This window comes from Poecilia reticulata, linkage group LG4 (genome assembly GCF_000633615.1).
Source record: "Poecilia reticulata strain Guanapo linkage group LG4, Guppy_female_1.0+MT, whole genome shotgun sequence".
NCBI lineage: Eukaryota > Metazoa > Chordata > Actinopteri > Cyprinodontiformes > Poeciliidae > Poecilia > Poecilia reticulata.
Genome location: NC_024334.1, coordinates 2340612 through 2358974, shown reverse-complemented (window position 1 = coordinate 2358974; position 18363 = coordinate 2340612). Strand labels below are relative to the sequence as shown.

General features: G+C 37.9%; 1 protein-coding gene across 1 annotated transcript; it reads left to right on the top strand.

Annotated features, from left to right (window-relative positions):
- Positions 1-923: 923 nt before the first annotated feature.
- cp (ceruloplasmin) lies at positions 924-16480 on the top strand. The gene is made up of 19 exons (XM_017304540.1): positions 924-1180; positions 2399-2643; positions 4439-4651; positions 5616-5789; positions 5859-5950; positions 7133-7295; positions 8304-8442; positions 8523-8662; positions 9378-9518; positions 9600-9644; positions 9731-9945; positions 11746-11896; positions 12026-12238; positions 13340-13544; positions 14432-14571; positions 15233-15361; positions 15477-15583; positions 16021-16076; positions 16374-16480. Exons 1-19 carry the CDS (start codon positions 1020-1022, stop codon positions 16447-16449), a joined length of 2805 nt encoding a protein of 934 aa, XP_017160029.1. The 5' UTR covers positions 924-1019; the 3' UTR covers positions 16450-16480.
- Positions 16481-18363: the final 1883 nt, after the last annotated feature.

The following is an 18363-nucleotide window of genomic DNA, read 5'->3' as shown; positions in this document are numbered from 1 at the left end:
AAATATCAGACATCAATGAGAGCATTTCATAATACAAAAACAGTATTTTAATTGTCTTCCCACTAGGTTTTACATCCTCCCATTTATTTACCATGACTATTTTTATTGACATTTTATCTGGGTTTTARAAATAGTATTTCAATAATTTCTGAAGAAATCACATGTGAAACAAAAGGGATTAAACGCATCAGAAAAGGCAAACACGTATGTTCTGTGTGTGGAAATCCATTCCCTCATGTTTTYGTTCTGGACTTTCCACAGTTATGCATTATTGATTGGTGTGGCCCCAAATTGAGTAAATGTTACCTTTAAACCTTGACAGGCAAGATGGGAAATACCGTAATATAGAGACTTACCTCATAAAGAAATAACTAAATCATTAATCATTTCAAACTTTTTAATAAAAATAAATCCATTTTGGGACTGCATGATTATTTTTTTTGTTACTGAATAATTGTGATATAATTATTATGAAATGAAATAGGTGGTTAACTTCTTTATCTGACTTTTGACTTTGACTGGATCAAAAGTCAAAGTATTTTCCTCACTGATTAAACTTTTGAACTTTGGTGTCTATGATGCTTCACCSTGACTACAAACAAAAATATGTAAAAACGGAAGRAAAGCAGTTTATTCCGTTTAGTTTCCATTCTTTAACATCTCTGACTTTTCACAGAGTACTTCCTCACAAGACGTCTGCAATAAAGTTGAAACTAATCCAAACTGGTCCAGGAAACGACAAGTTCTGCTGCTAGATTTTAGAAACCCATCGAACTTTTGGAATTACGTTTGATGAAGCGGTTTTCTGGTTAAAGTTCGGATGTTTTCTGACCTTATGTAAGTGCGACCCGCTGATCAAATGGTTGTCTTGCACTGTCCGATGGTCAGTGACCCCTTTGGCGTTGTGCCTGATCTCAGCAGTTCGTCAGTGGAAGCAGTATAAAAAGACAGGGAAAGCGCATAGAGCAGCTGTCTGTGCATCTGTTTCACTTGTTAATGTTTGTCTGATGTTTTAATTGATGAAAATGAAGAAATTCGGAGTTGTGTTGTTGTTGTGTTGTGCTGCAATATGYGCTGCAGGAATGAGAAGAGAGTATTTTCTTAAGATAGAGGAGGTTTCTTGGAATTATGCTCCAACTGGGAAGAACGTCATCCAGAATCGAACCCTGCAGGAGGACGAGTGAGTACGCCCGTTAAATGACTTCATTTTACTATTTTACAAAGAGAGACTGACTTTTTTTATTTGTTCAAACTGACATTTTAATAGGCACATTTTTAACTAATTGTGACTAAATGTGCAGCATGTAAAAAACTCCACACATGAAACTTTGACAGAATTTATATGTGAAATGTTTCCTATGTTAATTTTAACATGCAAAAAACTTAAACTGCAAAAACAAAATCTTACCAAGTATTTGTGGTCTAGTTTCTAGTGCAAATATCTAAGTACGCTTGAAATAGGATAAAACTAAGTTACAAGAAAGTTTTCAGCAAGTTAAAGAGCTTGTTTCACATCAATAATTCCTTAATATTGAAGAAAAAGTACTTACTCCACTGACGGATTATTTCACTTATGAGAAAAATGTTTTGCTAATTTAAATAGAATGGGTCAAATACCTTTTCATCAATATGAAGGAATTATTGACGTAAAACAAGCCTATATCTAGCTGAAAGGTTACTTATAAATCAGTTTTGAGGATTCAACAGAAAACAATTAGGATTTTTTTTTAATCATACAGTATAAAAACCTTTTAGAAATATCATAAGTAAGGCAACAAACTTTTGCAAATCATAGATCTACATTGCTTGTCAATGATTTATGAAGGTGAGGCAAAGCAAATAATAATCATTTTAAAAAATAAACTTTTTGCCTCTAGCAAAGGTTGGCTACGTCTACAAAACTGGGGAGTTCCTGTGTTTTTACTTACTAAACTTATTTTTACATATCTAAAATAGTTTTTTTTAAATACACACTTTTTTTATTTTATCCAATTGTAATGAAACAATAAGAAATTGTTATTTGATGATATATTTGTACTGTGATGAAACCAGCTGAGCAAACATACTGGTTGCTAGGCAATGGGCTGGACTTTGCAGAGGTTGCTAGGTAACAGGGTGGGGTTGCTAGGTAAGGGGCAGTGCCTGTTTATTTGTTACGTTACATTCTGGAGGTTTTTGAAACAACTCATTTTCCAAAATACTTGGTAAGATTTTTCGTTTTTGCAGTGAAAAGTTTGACGTTTCCATGGATACCAAATATGTTTATGTTTAGCTGAGGGGAAGTGTAGGGAAAAAAGTTTAAATCTTTAAAACAGGCGATCACAACAACATTTACGTGTGCTTTCTGTGGTGTAAAACCAACGTAAATAGTTTTCTCTATGTGCAAATATCTTTGCAGAGAAGCTTCTGTGTTTTTAGTAAAACGTCCCCAACGCATTGGCCCAGTCTACAAAAAGGCTGTTTACAAACAGTACAGCGACGCCACCTACGGGACGGAACTGCAGAAGCCAGAATGGCTGGGATACCTGGGCCCCTTGCTGATGGCGGAGGACGGCGACACCGTGATCGTCCACCTGAGAAACTCGGCTTCCAGACCGTACAGCGTCCACGCGCACGGACTCAACTACAGCAAAGGGAACGAGGGTGAGAACCGAGCAAAGCCAAAAAACACCTCAGCTGTTTGAAAAAAGGAGAACAGAAACCTCATTCTGTGTTCCTTCATGGAAAAGTTCGAGTTCCACTTGTGCTGTTACTTAGCAACAACCCGTCACCTAGCAACCCAGTTCTACTTCCACTCGCAGATTATTTCAGTTGTAGCATGCGAAAAATGTCATGAGTGAAATAATCTGTCAGTGGAAGTAGAACTTTTTCATCCACATTAGAAATTATTGACTTTAAACAAGCTCCTATTTCCTGCTGTAGGTTTTGTCTTATTTCAAGTTAAATACTTTGGTAAGATTTTGTGTTTTTGCAGTGAACTGCTTGTGCTTTGGTGGAAGGATAATCCATTGTTGCAATATGTACATCAATCAATCAATCAATCAATCAAATTTTATTTGTATAGCACATTTCAGCAGCAAGGCATTTCAAAGTGCTTTACATAATTAAAATAAAAACAGCATGTGACATTAAATAAACAGTGAGAAAGAGAAAGAGATTTAAAAAAAAAAGATAAAAACATTAAAACCCCTTTTAGGACTTCAGTTAAACGTAGTTTAACTGGGACTCCAACCCTCTGGGACTTTAGTCAAAAACACCGTTTGACAAGGACTCCAACCTCTAGGTTTTTAGTTGAAACGCCATGAACTGGGACTCTAAACCCCGTAGGACTTCAGTYAAACGTCGTTTAACTGGGACTCTAACCCTCAGGGACTTTAGTCAAAAACACCGTTTGACAAGTACTCCAACCTCTAGGTTTTTAGTTGAAACGCYGTGAACTGGGACTCTAAACCCCATAGGACTTCAGTCAAACGTCGTTTAACTGGGACTCTAACCCTCAGGGACTTTAGTCAAAAACACCGTTTGACAAGTACTCCAACCTCTAGGTTTTTAGTTGAAACGCTGTGAACTGGGACTCTAAACCCTGTAGGACTTCAGTCAAACGTCGTTTAACTGGGACGTTTTCAGGGAGGCTTTACATCATTAAAACGTAGAAAAGAAATAAAAAGAAATTAAAAACATTAAAGACATAAAAMCATGGAAGACATCAAAACCCGCACTCTAACCCTAATTTAGCCATAAGCAACTCTAAACAGGTGGGTTTTAAGTTGAGATTTAAAAGCACCCAGTGTTTCAGCTGTTTTACAGTTTTCTGGAWKTTTCCAAATCTGTGGTGCATAGAAACTGAATGCTGCCTCACCTCGTTTGGTTCTGGTTCTGGGGATGCAGAGCAGAACCAGAACCGGAAGATCTGAGGGGTCTAGAATGTTGGTGCAGCAATAACAGATCTTTAATGTATTGTGGTGCTAAACCGTTCAGTGATTTATAAACTAACATCAGTATTTTAAAGTCTATTCTCTGAGCTACAGGGAGCCAGTGTAGGGACTTTAAAACTGGTGTTATGTCTCTATCTTCCTGGTTTTAGTCAGAACACGAGCAGCAGTCCTACACAGTCGCTTAACTGCAACTGCTTGTAATTTTTTTTTACATTTATTTTTTGCCAAATGTGGCAAAAGTGGTGAAAAAAAGAATTCTTAGAAAAAAATCAGAATTTTTAGAAAAAAATCTGAATTTTTTAGAAAAAAGTATTTTTTTTAGTCTGAAGTTATAGAATTTTTCTTTTTAATTTTTAGTAAAAGTCAGAATTCTAAGATTAAATCATAATTTTGAGGAAAAAGTATTTTCCCCAGTGGCTATAATAACCCTCTTCCATATTTCTATGTAACATCAACACATTAAAATGCTTAGATTAACATCGACAGTTTGTTTGTGTTTCCAGGAGCCTTGTACCCAGACGGCACAGGTCCAGAGCAGAAGAGGGACGACGCAGTGGCTCCTGGTGCCACTGTGACGTATGAGTGGACTCTCCCAGAATCCCACAGCCCAACAGCTGAAGACAGCAACTGCATGACCAGGTTCTACCACTCTCATGTCCGCCCCCCAAAAGACATCGCCTCTGGACTTATAGGACCTCTGCTCATCTGCAAGCGAGGTACTTTTCCAATCCAATTATAACAACGACAGCCTGGCCAGAGCCTTCATACGCAATCCACTTGATTCAAACATTGCTTCGAAGCACAGTCTGAGATTTCTCCCATTGACTTGGATTAGAATTTCAACCGGGCCAATCAGCAAACAGAAGGAGAAGTTGTGAACTATGACGTTGATTCTCTGTTTTAGAATTGTAGCCTCCCTGCCTGTTTTTAGGGGCATTATAGATAGAAAAAAAGGAGGTGAGTTTCAGACAGAAAACTCAAACATTATGAGATTAAGCTCAGAAAATAAAAAACATGGAATTTTCTGCATTTCAAAAGTCAAAAAGGTTTAACTTTTGGAGCTCAGAAATTTCCATGTTTTTTTTAAATGGAAAAGTCTCTTGTCATAACTGAAATAATTTTCCAGGGGAGCTGGTACTTTTTAATCCACATTAAGGACTTATTTACTTAGAATAAGCTCGTATTTCCTGCTGAAAAGTTATTTTCAAGTGAGTTTTGTCTTATTTCTGGTGTAGTAAGGTATTAGCAATAGAAACTAGACAGAAATACTTGSTAAGATTTTGAGTTTTTGCAGTGTAGACATTTTGCATCTCTATTAAAAAGCCAACTTGTTTTTCTTTACATATCTACACCTTTCCTGTCTGACTTTTAAATTACTTCTGCAGCAAATACTGACTTCTTAGTATGAAAAATGTAACGGAATAAGAAAAACTGAAAAAATATGAGCTAAATACAGAACCAGGAGAGACTAAATTCAACTTTTCTGCAATCCAAGACACTCAAAGTACACAAAAAATGTGTTTAATTGCAAAAAAAGGAGTATTTTCATGACATTCTCTTTTAAAATCAAGGAAATTTGTCAAGTGTTTCATTTTCTACTGACTTTGAGATAAGTTGTATATCTTTTATTAATATAAAATGGAGTAATTATTTGAAAATCTGATTCGATGTGTTCTGCAGGAACTCTGGACATCCATGGCGACAGGGCAGCCGACTACACCTACGCTCTGCTGTTCATGGTGTCGGATGAGAACCTGAGCTGGTACCTTGACGACAACATCAGGACACACATCACAAATCCCATCAGAGACCTGAAGGAGGACGAAGATTTTATAGAGAGCAACAAGATGCACGGTGAGAGCCGTTGATACTTTTAATATGCAAACTGAAAAGTTGAGGTTTAATACTTTGTTTGTGTCACAGGGATAAATGGTTATCTTTACGGAAACCTGCCTGGACTGAGCGCGTGTCAAGGCAACAAGATCCACTGGCACCTGATTGGCCTCGGCAATGAGGTAACAGTTTTTGCTTTTATTATTTTACAAGTTTATTTAAAGTACTGTAGAAATAATCAAATGGGACTTCTTAGTTTTAACTGGTTTCAATTAATATAATGGGAAAAGTTTTCTACTGCCAAACTTCAATGGTTTATGAAAACAATATATGTGAATTATATACTGCTGTAGTTAATGTAAGTTGTATCCAGATATATTTGTGAATAAATCTCCATCGATCCATCCATCCATCCATCCATCCATCCATCCATCCAGCCATCCATCCATCCATCCATCCATCCATCCATCCATCCATTTTCTTTACACCCTTGTCCCTTAGTGGGGTCAGGAGGGGTGCTGGTGCCCATCTCCAGCTAACGTTCCGGGCGAGAGGCGGGGTCACCCTGGACAGGTCGCCAGTCTGTCGCAGAGACAGAGACACACAGGACACACAACCATGCACACACACACTCACACCTAGGGACAATTTGGAGAGGCCAATTAACCTGACAGTCATGTTTTTGGACTGTGGGAGGAAACCGGAGTACCYGGAGAAAACCCACCATGCACAGGGAGAACATGCAAACTCCATGCAGAAAGACCGGGGCCGGGAATYGAACCCAGAACCTTCTTGCTGCAAGGCAACGGCTCTCCCAACTGCGCCACTGTGCAGCCGCTCTCAACGTGAAAAAGCCTTTTACATTTTTTCAAAGGAAAAAAATMGATCAGAAAGGTTGATAAATCTGACCAATATGCATGTAAACGTTCAGTTTTACCAAGTGTTTTTGGTTAACACTTATATCTCAGTACACTTGAAATAGTACAAAACTAGTCACTTTTGAAGAAGATGTAGGAGCTTGTTTTAAGCAAATCATTTCTTAATATTGAGTTAAAAGCACTGGTTCCACTGGCARATTATTTCACTTATAACATGGGAAAAATGCCATACATTAAAAATGTTAAATTAAAATGGCTGGGTGATTTTCTAACTGCTTGAGATGGTTTTAGACGCAGTAGAAACCCAAATGGAAGCACAAAAAGTRCAAAATGTGAACTTGAAGCACTTTGTCTCTTTATTCTGGCATTAAATAAAAATAAATGTTGTTTGTTAACTTTAGTTTTAGTTTCATTTCAGRTGAGTTATCCATCTGCCTGGTTATCTAAGCAGTCCTGCCTGAAGTTGTAATTTTGTCTCTCTCGCAGGTGGACATGCACTCAGTTCATTTCCACGGCCAGATCTTGACCAACCTGAACCACCACACAGACATGGTGAGCCTCTTCCCGGCCTCCAGCACCACGGCTGAAATGGTGGCCGACAACCCCGGACACTGGCTGCTGACCTGCACCGTCAACGACCATCTGATGGGTGAGGARACGTCTCCCGGGCTCCCGATCGGGCCAGCGGATAGCTCAAAACCGCTGTTTTATCCCGCTCTGTCTCGGCCGCGCTGCACGCAGGCACGTTGCCGTGGCAACCAGCAGTGGCGGTACTTTATGTTTCAGGATTCGACACGGAAACAAGGACAGAACATTCAGATCGTTACAGTTTTATGTTTTCTGGCTTGATTTTTATTTTGTAATTATCAATAAGTGATTGATGGATTAGCTACCGCTGTTTTTAGCTACTGTGACGGTGCGGCGAGAGGTTGGAGAATGAGTTAGCAGTGGCGGTTAGCCACTCTAACCCAAAACAGCAGGACGCACTTTTGAAGTATTCCACGCTTTCAATTTATTTAACTTCGTCCACATACAGCCAGATCTCCACGGTACTAAGCATTATATTTCCATACATGAGAAAAGTAACGTTAGTTTACCGCTCTGCACCTCATCATCACCTATGTTCTCTTCTACAACAAAATGGAAGACTAGTTCTTCTTCTGTACAATAGTGCAACAACAAAGGAAATAGGCGCCCCCTTGAGGCGATACCTACTCATCTCTAGGAACCAAACAGCATAATGACTGTTACACTACGCTAACACTGGTTAGCTAACTTAAACACCTGCTCTACTGATGATCTGGATTTTCTGTTTTAACTGAACCAAAACACACCAAATTCCACAGCACATCTACATGTYACGGTTATCATAGTCAAGCTAGCATAGCTGACATACTTCCCTCTCCTGCTATTTTTTTTAATTAAAACTTTTTCCTCACCTTGTTATCTTATTGTCATAGTATTGACAGTTAGTAGCAAAGCACTGCGTCTTTTATATTTAYCGGATATATTTAAGATTCAGCACGTTGACGACTTGACAGCTGAAACCAATTAACCTCACACTGMGACRTGCRTTTAACGCTAATAACCCATTAAAGTTAAAATACTTCACTCCCGTTTAAGACTTTTGGGTTTTTGCTTTATATTTTTCATCCAGCTGGAATGCAGGCATTGTTTGAAATCAAGAAGTGCTTCCCTAACGTGCACAAGCCCCGTCCTCACGGTGAGCTCAGGCAGTTCTTCATCGCTGCTGAGGAAGAGGTCTGGGATTATGCGCCCACGGCACCCAGTGAAAGGTTGGTTAATCCACATGCTAGCAGACATGTCGGCGTTTTGAGAACTGCTCCAACCACATCCTGTGCTTTTCTGCTCGCAGCGAGGCAGAAACCTTTGTGACCAGAGGTCCGACCCGCATCGGSAGCAGGTATAAGAAGGTTCGATACGTGGAATATCTCGACAACACTTTCACAACGAAGGTGATACGCAGCCCGGAGGAGCAACACCTGGGGATTCTGGGTAATCCACGCACGACAGGGATTTAAAAACTCATGTTTTAACTTATCTTTTGACTTTTCCATTAAAGATCTTGATTATATGATCACATGTGATCTCCATAATATATGTAYGATGGAGTATTAGGGCCACACTAAGAAAATAAAAAAAAAAATACAGGAATAAAGTCACAATATTCCCAGAATAAAGTTGTAATATTATGAGAACTCCAACAGAAAAAAGCAGTGTTACAACTGGTTGGTATTGATTTTACAAATAAGGAAATAATCAATTAACCCATCAGCATCAGATTATTATCAATAGCAGGACTTTGAAACTTTACTCCGGCATTATTACAACTTTATTTTTGTACTATTTTTAATTTATTCTCATACGACCTTAGTCTCGTCATTTTGACTTCATTCTCATAATGTGACTCATTTCTTATATTTCAACTTTATTCATGTAATACTACAACTGTCACATATTTTGAATTTATTCTTGTACTGTTTTAATCTTAATACTAAAGTCATARTATTTTAGTCATAATACTAAAATATTTGACTGAATATTTTTGTATTTATTCTTGTAATACTACTTCATTCTCCCTTTACTTTTTACTTATTTTTAGTATAAACATTCAAAACTGTCTSTTATTAAAGCAAGTCATAAATCTGGTGAAYGTTTTGACCAGATTTATGTTTTTCTGATTATTTAATGCACTGCTAACTGTCTGCAGGTCCCGTCCTGCGAGCCGAAGAGAAAGACACAATCAAGGTGATTTTTAAGAACAAGGCCAGCCGGCCGTACACAATTCAGCCGCATGGAGTTCAGTACAGCATCGAACAGGACGGGACGCTTTACTACAACGAGCTTGAAGGTAAATAACAAAAATAATAATTTCCTGGCTTGCATAGAATATTCCTCACTCGTCTGAGCTTTAAACATTTATTTTTCTCAGAGTCGTACACAGCAAAGAAACTTCGGGAGCTGAAACGAGAGCCAAGTGAGAAACCAAACATGGCTTCCTCGTGATTTCATCTCTGGTTTTATGGGTAATAATATTCTGACGTTATGTAATGATGATTTTAGGGGTGGTGACTCCGCCTCCAGCTGCCCTGGTCAGACCTGGGACGGTGTACACCTACGAGTGGACCGTACCTGTGGGTGCCGGTCCGGTTCCAGGGGAGCCCGACTGTCTGAGCTACCTGTACTACTCTGCAGTGGATCCTGTTAGAGACACGAGTTCTGGGTTGGTCGGGCCGCTTCTCGTCTGCCGACCCGGGTCGCTAAAGAAAGGAGCACAGGTGAAGGACGTTTATTATGACCGCTAGTTTGTAAAATCGCAAAGTATTTCTATTTCAGATCACGGAAAACATAACTAAAACKGAATCTGAGAAAACAATAATTAATGGGGAAAAACTATAAATAACTGGATCTACATCACTCACTAAAACATACTGGAATTATAGATAGAATATGCTTTGTTTTTATGTTTATAAATCTACTTATTTTTCTTTTGAACTGATGTGAAATTGCTCAGTTTACATCAGCCGTCAGCAAATTACAGCACTCCATAATCCTAACACGAGTCCCAAAATGYCAGCAGCGGAGAAAACACCAGTCAATWGGCTGATAAACAATAATTAAATACTTTTTTTAAAAAATGTTATCTTCTATTGAGTATTCATTACTCAGTCAATGTACACACAATCACAACACAATACATTTTTGAATTCTGGATCTAAAAATTCCCCAAAATATGAAAAAAACTAAAACTACTGCTATAATTAAAAATATATAAACAATTTATAATAAGCCAATAAACATCTTCTAAAATTTTTTTTAAAACTAATTTAAATAGATAAACAAAAAGTCACAACAAAGTAAAACTAAATTACAATGAAAAACCCAAAACTATCACAATCCTGTTTCAGATTTTCGCTCATGATCTCAAACCCATTTATTACTTATTACGTTATGTGCAGTTTGTTTCTTCTACCTGACAAATTTAACTTTTTATTTGACCAGAATTTAAAACATGCTTTTTAGACACGACGCTCCAAAAAGTACCATTTTTTGTTCCATAAATTCTAGAAACCAGGAATAAAATCTGTGAAACTTAACATGAACAGAGATATTAATAACAGAGAACCGTCTGTTGCTCTTCAATAAATGCTAAGGCTTCGATCCATGGAGTGTATTAACTCACAACAGGCACAAAATCAGCCTTTGCGTGATGTTTGTCTCCATCATGTTACAGTTTTTCAGTTCTCCTCACCTTCGTAGCATCAATACTTAAACAGAACCGCATAAAGTGTCTGTTTCATCCCACACTGGACTCTGTTTGGACCGTTTCTTCTTCTCCGTCTGGAATGGGCCCGCCGCCATTTTTAATTACTGTATCAACGGCTCCGCGGAAAGATGACCAGCGGCGCCCTCTGCTGGACGGACACCAAACTACAACACTACAGAAGGTCTAAAGGGGCGTAAAACAGATTGGTCCTACTTTTAATCTAATAAACCATCAGAGTTGAGTAGTAACTAGTTACATTTACCCAGATACATTTAAATGAGTAACTTTAAAAATAAAAATAAAAACTTTCAGGGGTACACTGTGCTTTTTGCTTTTACCGGAGTAATTTTAATATGAAGTATCGCTGCTCTTGAGTAAAATTTCCACATGTTCTACCCACTGAATGAGAAACGAACATGTTTATACCAAAAATTCACCAGACACAGACACACTTCAGTTTTTGTGAAACTTTCATAAGTTTCATGTTGTTTTTTGTTGTTATTTTGATCCTTAAAACACCAACATTTAAATTTAATCCCTTTGATGATGTAATTTTTAAATATTAAATSATTGATAATTTGATCASATACTCAGTACTTGAGCAGTCTTTTTACCAAATATTTTTTCTACTCTTGAGTAATTTCTTACTTTTTAATTTCCCTTGAGTAACAATATGCTGAAGCAGTGCTACTTTTACTTGAGTACAACGTTTGGGTGCTCTACCCACCTGTGTAACCCATTAATTGGCAATGAATCGTAAGTCTGTGAATTGTTTGCGTCTAACATGTTGTTTCTTGTTTTGTTTTTGCAGAAAAACTATAACAAGGAGTTTCATCTTATGGCCACAGTGTTTGATGAGAACCTCAGCTGGTACCTGGATGAAAACATCCGGACTTTCACCACAGCTCCTAACTCCGTTACCAAGGAGAACGAGGACTTCATTGAGAGCAATAAAATGCATGGTGAGCTGAGATTTGAAMWTTTTTTTTCACCGCAACAGAAATCTTCTTTCACTTTTGTTTTCTTTGTCGGGTCTGATTCATGACGTTATCTTGTTTGAAATAATCTCCATATCTCTGCTTGTCCTTCAGCGATCAACGGGTTTGTGTACAGGAACCTCCCGGGCCTCACCATGTGTAAGGGGGACAAAACGACGTGGCACCTCTCGGGTCTGGGCACGGAGACGGACATCGTCAGCCTTTACTTCCAGGGAAACCGATTCATCTACCGCCAGAACAGAAAAGACACCATCAGCGTTTTCCCTCACATCTCGCACACAGTAACTATGGAGCCGGACAGCATGGGTAGGTTTGTGATTCATTCACTGCAGCTTCAAAAAGACTTTTGAAAAAATTATAAAATATATAAGAAAGCATCATCAAGTTTGATCAAAAGATGATCAATAAAGACTAACACTGTGGGAAGTAATAATCACTTGCACCTTTACACTGAATAAATGCTCCTAAATGCTGACTAAAACCAACCAATCAGAGCCAGGAGGAGGGGCTTAGTGCTGTCAATCATCCTCATGTACTCGCTGCTAAATGTGCTAATGGTGGAGAAACAGTTTACTGTTACAGGAAAACCGTTTATCGGTGGCCGTGCTAACTAGCCTTAGCATTCACAACAGACTATGCTAGCTGCAGCATAGCAACATTAAGAGAGAGTACACACAATACTGTGATTGACAGCGTTAAGACCCGCCCCCTCGCTCTGATTGGTTGTTTCTACCTCAGTTTATTTATTCACAGATTATCTGTCTCATAATAAACTGTCACAACATGATGACAATCTCAACAAATATGTCAATAAATATTTTTATAAAAGTTACATACGGCAGCTTTAAATCCACATAAGCTGCTGCTGCTGGCCTCGCCCCTCAACTCTACATTTACAAAAATATGCGCAATTGCACAACCGTACATATTTGAAAAGCAGAAGTGGAGCCTCCTGCACAACTGGCAAGAATGCAGCAAGTGCTTTCTGGATGGAAAGTCAATAACAAAACAGTTATCTCTTCAAGCAGCCATTGAATTCCACATGCAACAGTAAAACCRGCTGAACAAATGTGCTGGAACTCTGCTTGGGTTGCTAGGCGGCAGGCGCTACACCCTGGCGTTGCTAGGTAACGGTGCAGGGCCCTTGGAATGTGGAGATTTTTGAAACGGCTCATTTCCAGACACCAAACACACCGGGTGTTTTTTTTCTCTTTAAGCATTTTGATTTTAGAAGCAGTAGGAACCCAAACAGAAGTGTAAAAATGTGAATTTTCCATGAAAGGTCCCCTATACAAGATGAAAGAGCGTATCTCTCCCTAAGCAGAGAATCAAACCTACAAAAGAAACAATTGTTAATTAAATTCTAAACTGAAGAGTGAAGTAAAACGTAAGTGTTTTGTGTTTCAGGTGAGTTTGAAGTCGTTTCTGCGACGGTGGACCACTACCGGGGTGGGATGCGAGCCAACTACACGGTGCAGAAGTGCGGCTTGTTTCAGCGTCAGGCTGAGGTGATGCTCCATTCGAAGACCTTCTACGTCGCCGCCGTGGAGATCGACTGGGACTACTCGCCCAACCGCACCTGGGAGGCCGAGATGTTCAGAGGACATGAAAAGTACGACACAAAACTGGTCATTGCTACTTGAATATTTATCTCCATGAATTTATTTTTTGCTTTTTAATTCTTTTGAAGCATTTTTGTTTATAAAACATGAGTCATGTCAGTCAGAAAAGTCATGCTATGAGTACATACATTTGAATTTCAAGGAAAGTTTAATGGTTTGGGTAATTTCAGTAATTCAGCTAATGTATTAAATATATTTATTTCACAGAAACTTATATTTAACCATTTATAAAATCCCTAAAGCTACTTTTTTAGTTATTACATAGAAATATAATTRAAATAAATGKTTATTGTTCCACAGTGGGGAAATTCAGGATACGYACTGYATATGAATATTATAAAAGACCAAACGTCTTTTTTTAATCATAAAAATGATATGTGGTGTCCAACGTGCGGTCTGAGGGCCACRTGTGACYYTCTGAAGAATTTGTGCGGCCCCTGACAAAAWTTCTAGAAAAAATCAAATCTGGCCTTTTTTTAAAGTTTATTTTGTTTGCTTCAGTAAAATCTTTCACATATATAGTTTATTATTGAGCAGATTAAATAAAAAAGGAATACAAAATGTATTAGTGAACTTGAAAAAATTTCTTTTGTTTTTTTATTGTGAAGTTTTTTCATTTCAAATTTCAAGGAAATTTCAGCCCTGATTGCAAAGTTTTTTTTTTCTTTTGCATTTTTAATGTATTTCCAATACAGTATGAGGTAAAGTTAAGCGGTTAAATAAAAAATCTGCAGAATGAGCCAATTTTTTTTATCCAATTAGTCGTCATACAACAATCAATTAATCATTAGTTGCAGCCCTATAGTTGCATAATAAATAGAAATTTTTCTCCTGCAAGCAGCTATTTTTTCATAACTAATTTTCTCTCTTGCTGCAGTCCTGCCCCTGTCTTTCTGGATAAGCGCGATGGATACATCGGCTCCGTTTACAAGAAGGTTGTTTACCAGCAGTTTACCAACGACAAGTTCACCAAGAAAGTGGAACGAACGCCTGACATGGATCACCTTGGAATTATGGGTACGTTTGTTTTGAATGTATCATTGCTGGATTATAAAACTGTATTCCAATAAAGATCTGATCTAAAACTRAGCAGARATCATTTATAATTGTTGCTTTTTAGYAGTTGGTACATTTTCTAAATTGTAAAGACAATGAGACATAATCAAGATGTGAGTCGATCTTTATCAGTAAATTAAATATTTTTTGCAGTGCTTGTGGCCTTAAGTCACTGTAATCAAACATGCACTGCAAAAACACAAAGTCTTACCAAGTATTTTGCTCTAGTTTCTAGTGCAAATATCTCAGTGAACTTGAAATAAGACAATGCTAACTTTCACGTAACTTTTAGCAAGAAATAGAAGCTTATATTAATAATTTCTTAATTTGGGTGATAAAATACCAGTTATGAGTAAAATWATTTTTCAGTGGAAAAATGAACTTTTCCAATAATATAAATTAAACTGTCTTRATCCACTGATTTGCCATTCATGTCTGATTACAGCAGCACAAAAAATATTAAAAAATTACAAAAATTGTTTGAAATCTGTTTACACATCTTTGCCATTAGCGGTAATAAATGTGTTTCCTTTTTCTTTTAGTGTCATTTACTGCTTTTGTGTATATTTCTGTTTGGAAGTGCATCATTTTCTGCATGATGTGCCGTAAATGTTTCATTCAGGACCGATGATTCATGCRTCAGTGGGCGACAAAGTTAAGATTGTTTTTAAAAACATGGCGTCCAGACCTTATTCTATCCATGCACACGGAGTGAAGACAGAATCTCCTGATGTTTACCAAACCAAACCAGGTACAGGAGACGAAGCATCACACTTTTTATCAGCAGTTAAAGAAAAATGGAGGAATTATTTATACTTTATGCTTATTGTATGAGCTCAGAAAGTGTTTCTAATGTGTTTGTCCAGGTGAAACTCACTCGTACTTCTGGTACGTCAACAAGAACACCGGACCGACCACAGAGCAGGAGGAGTGCTCTGTGTCAGCGTATTACTCTACTGCTGATGTCACAAAGGTGTGTTGATGAAGCACACTGCAAAAACACAAAATATTACCAAATATTTTTAGTCATGTTTAATTGAAAGTATCTTAATACACTTGAAATAAGACAAAACTCACTTAGAAGTAACTTTTCAGGAATAGGAGCTTGTTATAAGTCAATGATTCCTTATTATTGATTTTAAAAAGTATTAGATCCACCAGCAGATTGTTTCACTTATGGGAAATATTTTTTGTTATGAGTGAAGTAATTTGCCAGTGGAACTAGTACTTTATTAAAATCAATGTTAGGGAAATATTTAGCTGTTAAATCTTGCAGAAAAGTTGCATGTTTGTTAGTTTTGTCTTATTTCCAGTGCACTAAAGCATTTGCAGTAGAAACCAGACTAAAATACTTGGTAATGTTTTGTGTTTTTGCAGTGTACTTACATGCTCTCTCTCTCTCTTTTCCAGGACTTGTACAGCGGATTAATTGGGCCGTTAGTGATCTGCCGTCGCAGCTGGGCCAGGTGAAGACTGAATGCACTGCAAAAACACAAAATGTTACAGAATATTTTGGGTCTAATTTCACATCTTTCACATCTTAGTACATTTGAAATAAGACAAACTTTAAAGTAACTTTTAAGCAAGATATAAATATTTACATTTGTTATGGTGTTTTTAGTCTTACCAAGATAAGATTTGGTGTTTTTGCAGTGTTGAAATCTCGACCAACATGATGAAGCTTATACTGAGAAATTAAAGTATATTTGTAACATATTTTATCACTGAACTCCGTGTGTGTAACAAAATGATGTCACTTCCAGGTCTCTTGGACTAAAGAAGGAAGTTGAAGAGTTTGCTCTGCTTTTCTTGGTGTTTGATGARAATGAAAGYTGGTAGGTGTCAAAATTCAAAGAGCAAATTCACAGTTTTTAATTTATGTTAATGAATACTGAATTCAGTAAACAAAAAGTTGAATATTTCAAATGTGCTGCAACACAGCAACACCCTGTTTCATCTATAATACACCTCTTAGTTATTATGTTTGGTAAAGTTTAGGAACGTATTATTTTTGTTCTGAGAGCTGTTGCCTTGCAGCAAGAAGGTTCTGGGTTCGATTCCCGGCCTGGGGTCTTTTTCCATGTTCTCCCTGTGCATGGTGGGTTTTCTCCWGGTACTCCGGTTTCCTCCCACAGTCCAAAAACATGACTGTCAGGTTAATTGGCCTCTCCAAATTGCCCCTAGGTGTGAGTGTGTGTGTGCATGGTTGTTTGTCCTGTGTGTCTCTGTGTTGCCCTGCGACAGACTGGCGACCTGTCCAGGTGACCCCGCCTCTCGTCCGGAACGTTAGCTGGAGATGGACACCAGCAACCCTCCCGACCCCACCCCAGGGACAAGGGTGCAAGAACATGGATGGATGGATATTTTTGTTGTGTTACAACTACAGACTTTTAAGTATTTTATTTTGATTTCATGTGGTATACCAACCCAAAGTAGCCAATGAAAAGAATGGACAAAAATTTGACTTCAAAGGGATGAACATAAAGTTATGCCACACTTTAAAATTTTTTACTATAAAACCCCACAAATTTTCCTTCCAAATCAAATTTTGCTCTACTTTGTGTTGGTCGTTCACATAAAATCCCATTAAAATACACGTCTGGTGTGACTCTTACGTCACACAGTCTGGTTCAGCTTTGACTAGTTGCTGCACAGAAGAAGCTCTTTAAACTACAAATTCAGTAATTTCCTCCTGACTGTTTCACAAAGTGGTGATTTTTATTTTGCAGGTATTTGGATGAAAACATTAGACGGAACATCAGGAATCCTCGACCAAACCTGAAGGCTGAYGACTCCTTCATTGAGAGCAACAAAATGCATGGTGAGATAAAAACAGAGAAAACTGGAAACTCACCCGACTCCACCTAGACATTACTGAAGGAAAAAAGTTTTATGACACTAGAACGGACTTCAAGGTGACCCAGTAGGCTTCATTGGACCGATTAGAATATATTTATGACCTATAAAACATGTTCATAAAATGTTCTCAGATTTTAATTTTGAACTCCTTTCAGATAAACTGTTTTAGGGCCTCTGTCACTTTAAATCCAAGTAAGCTGCTGCTGGCCACGCCCCCCAACTCAGTGTTTAAACTCATGTAAAAGTAACTGCAAACAGATGCGCAATTATGCAACTGTCCGTATTTGAAAAGCATGAGTAGAGCCTCCTGCACAACCAACAAAAATGCAGCAAGTGGATTCTGGATGTCAAGTTAACAACAAAACACTTGTCTTTTCCAGCAGCCGTTGTGCAGCGCATGCAGTGGTAAAACCAGCCGATCAAATGTGCTGGAGCTCAGCTTGGGTTGCTAGGCGACAGGCGGATTGCCAGTGGGGTTGCTAGGTAACGGCAAAGCAACCTTGGAAACGGCTCATTTCCAGACACCAAAAAACACCGGAATGGAAGAACAAAAAATGTGTAAAATGTGRATTTTACGTTATACTTCCCCTTTAAGAAAAATCCAAACATTTCCAAATACTTTTAGGTTTAGTTTGAGCAAAATTAACAAGTTGGAGCTCAGATTTGGATGACTTAACACTAACACACAGAAATGCTGAAACTTTTGAAGATATCAACAACTAAAAGTTAAAAAGCTGTTAAAAAATAAACACTTGGTTAATTTTAGCTCAGTGTTTGAAATCCCTAAACAAGTTCTACKGGATGCACAGAGAACTAAACGCAGTTAATGATTTTACGTTGTGGTTTGTGTGGATTTTGACGTTCGATCCGGTTGACATCAGTTGAGTCGGTGAA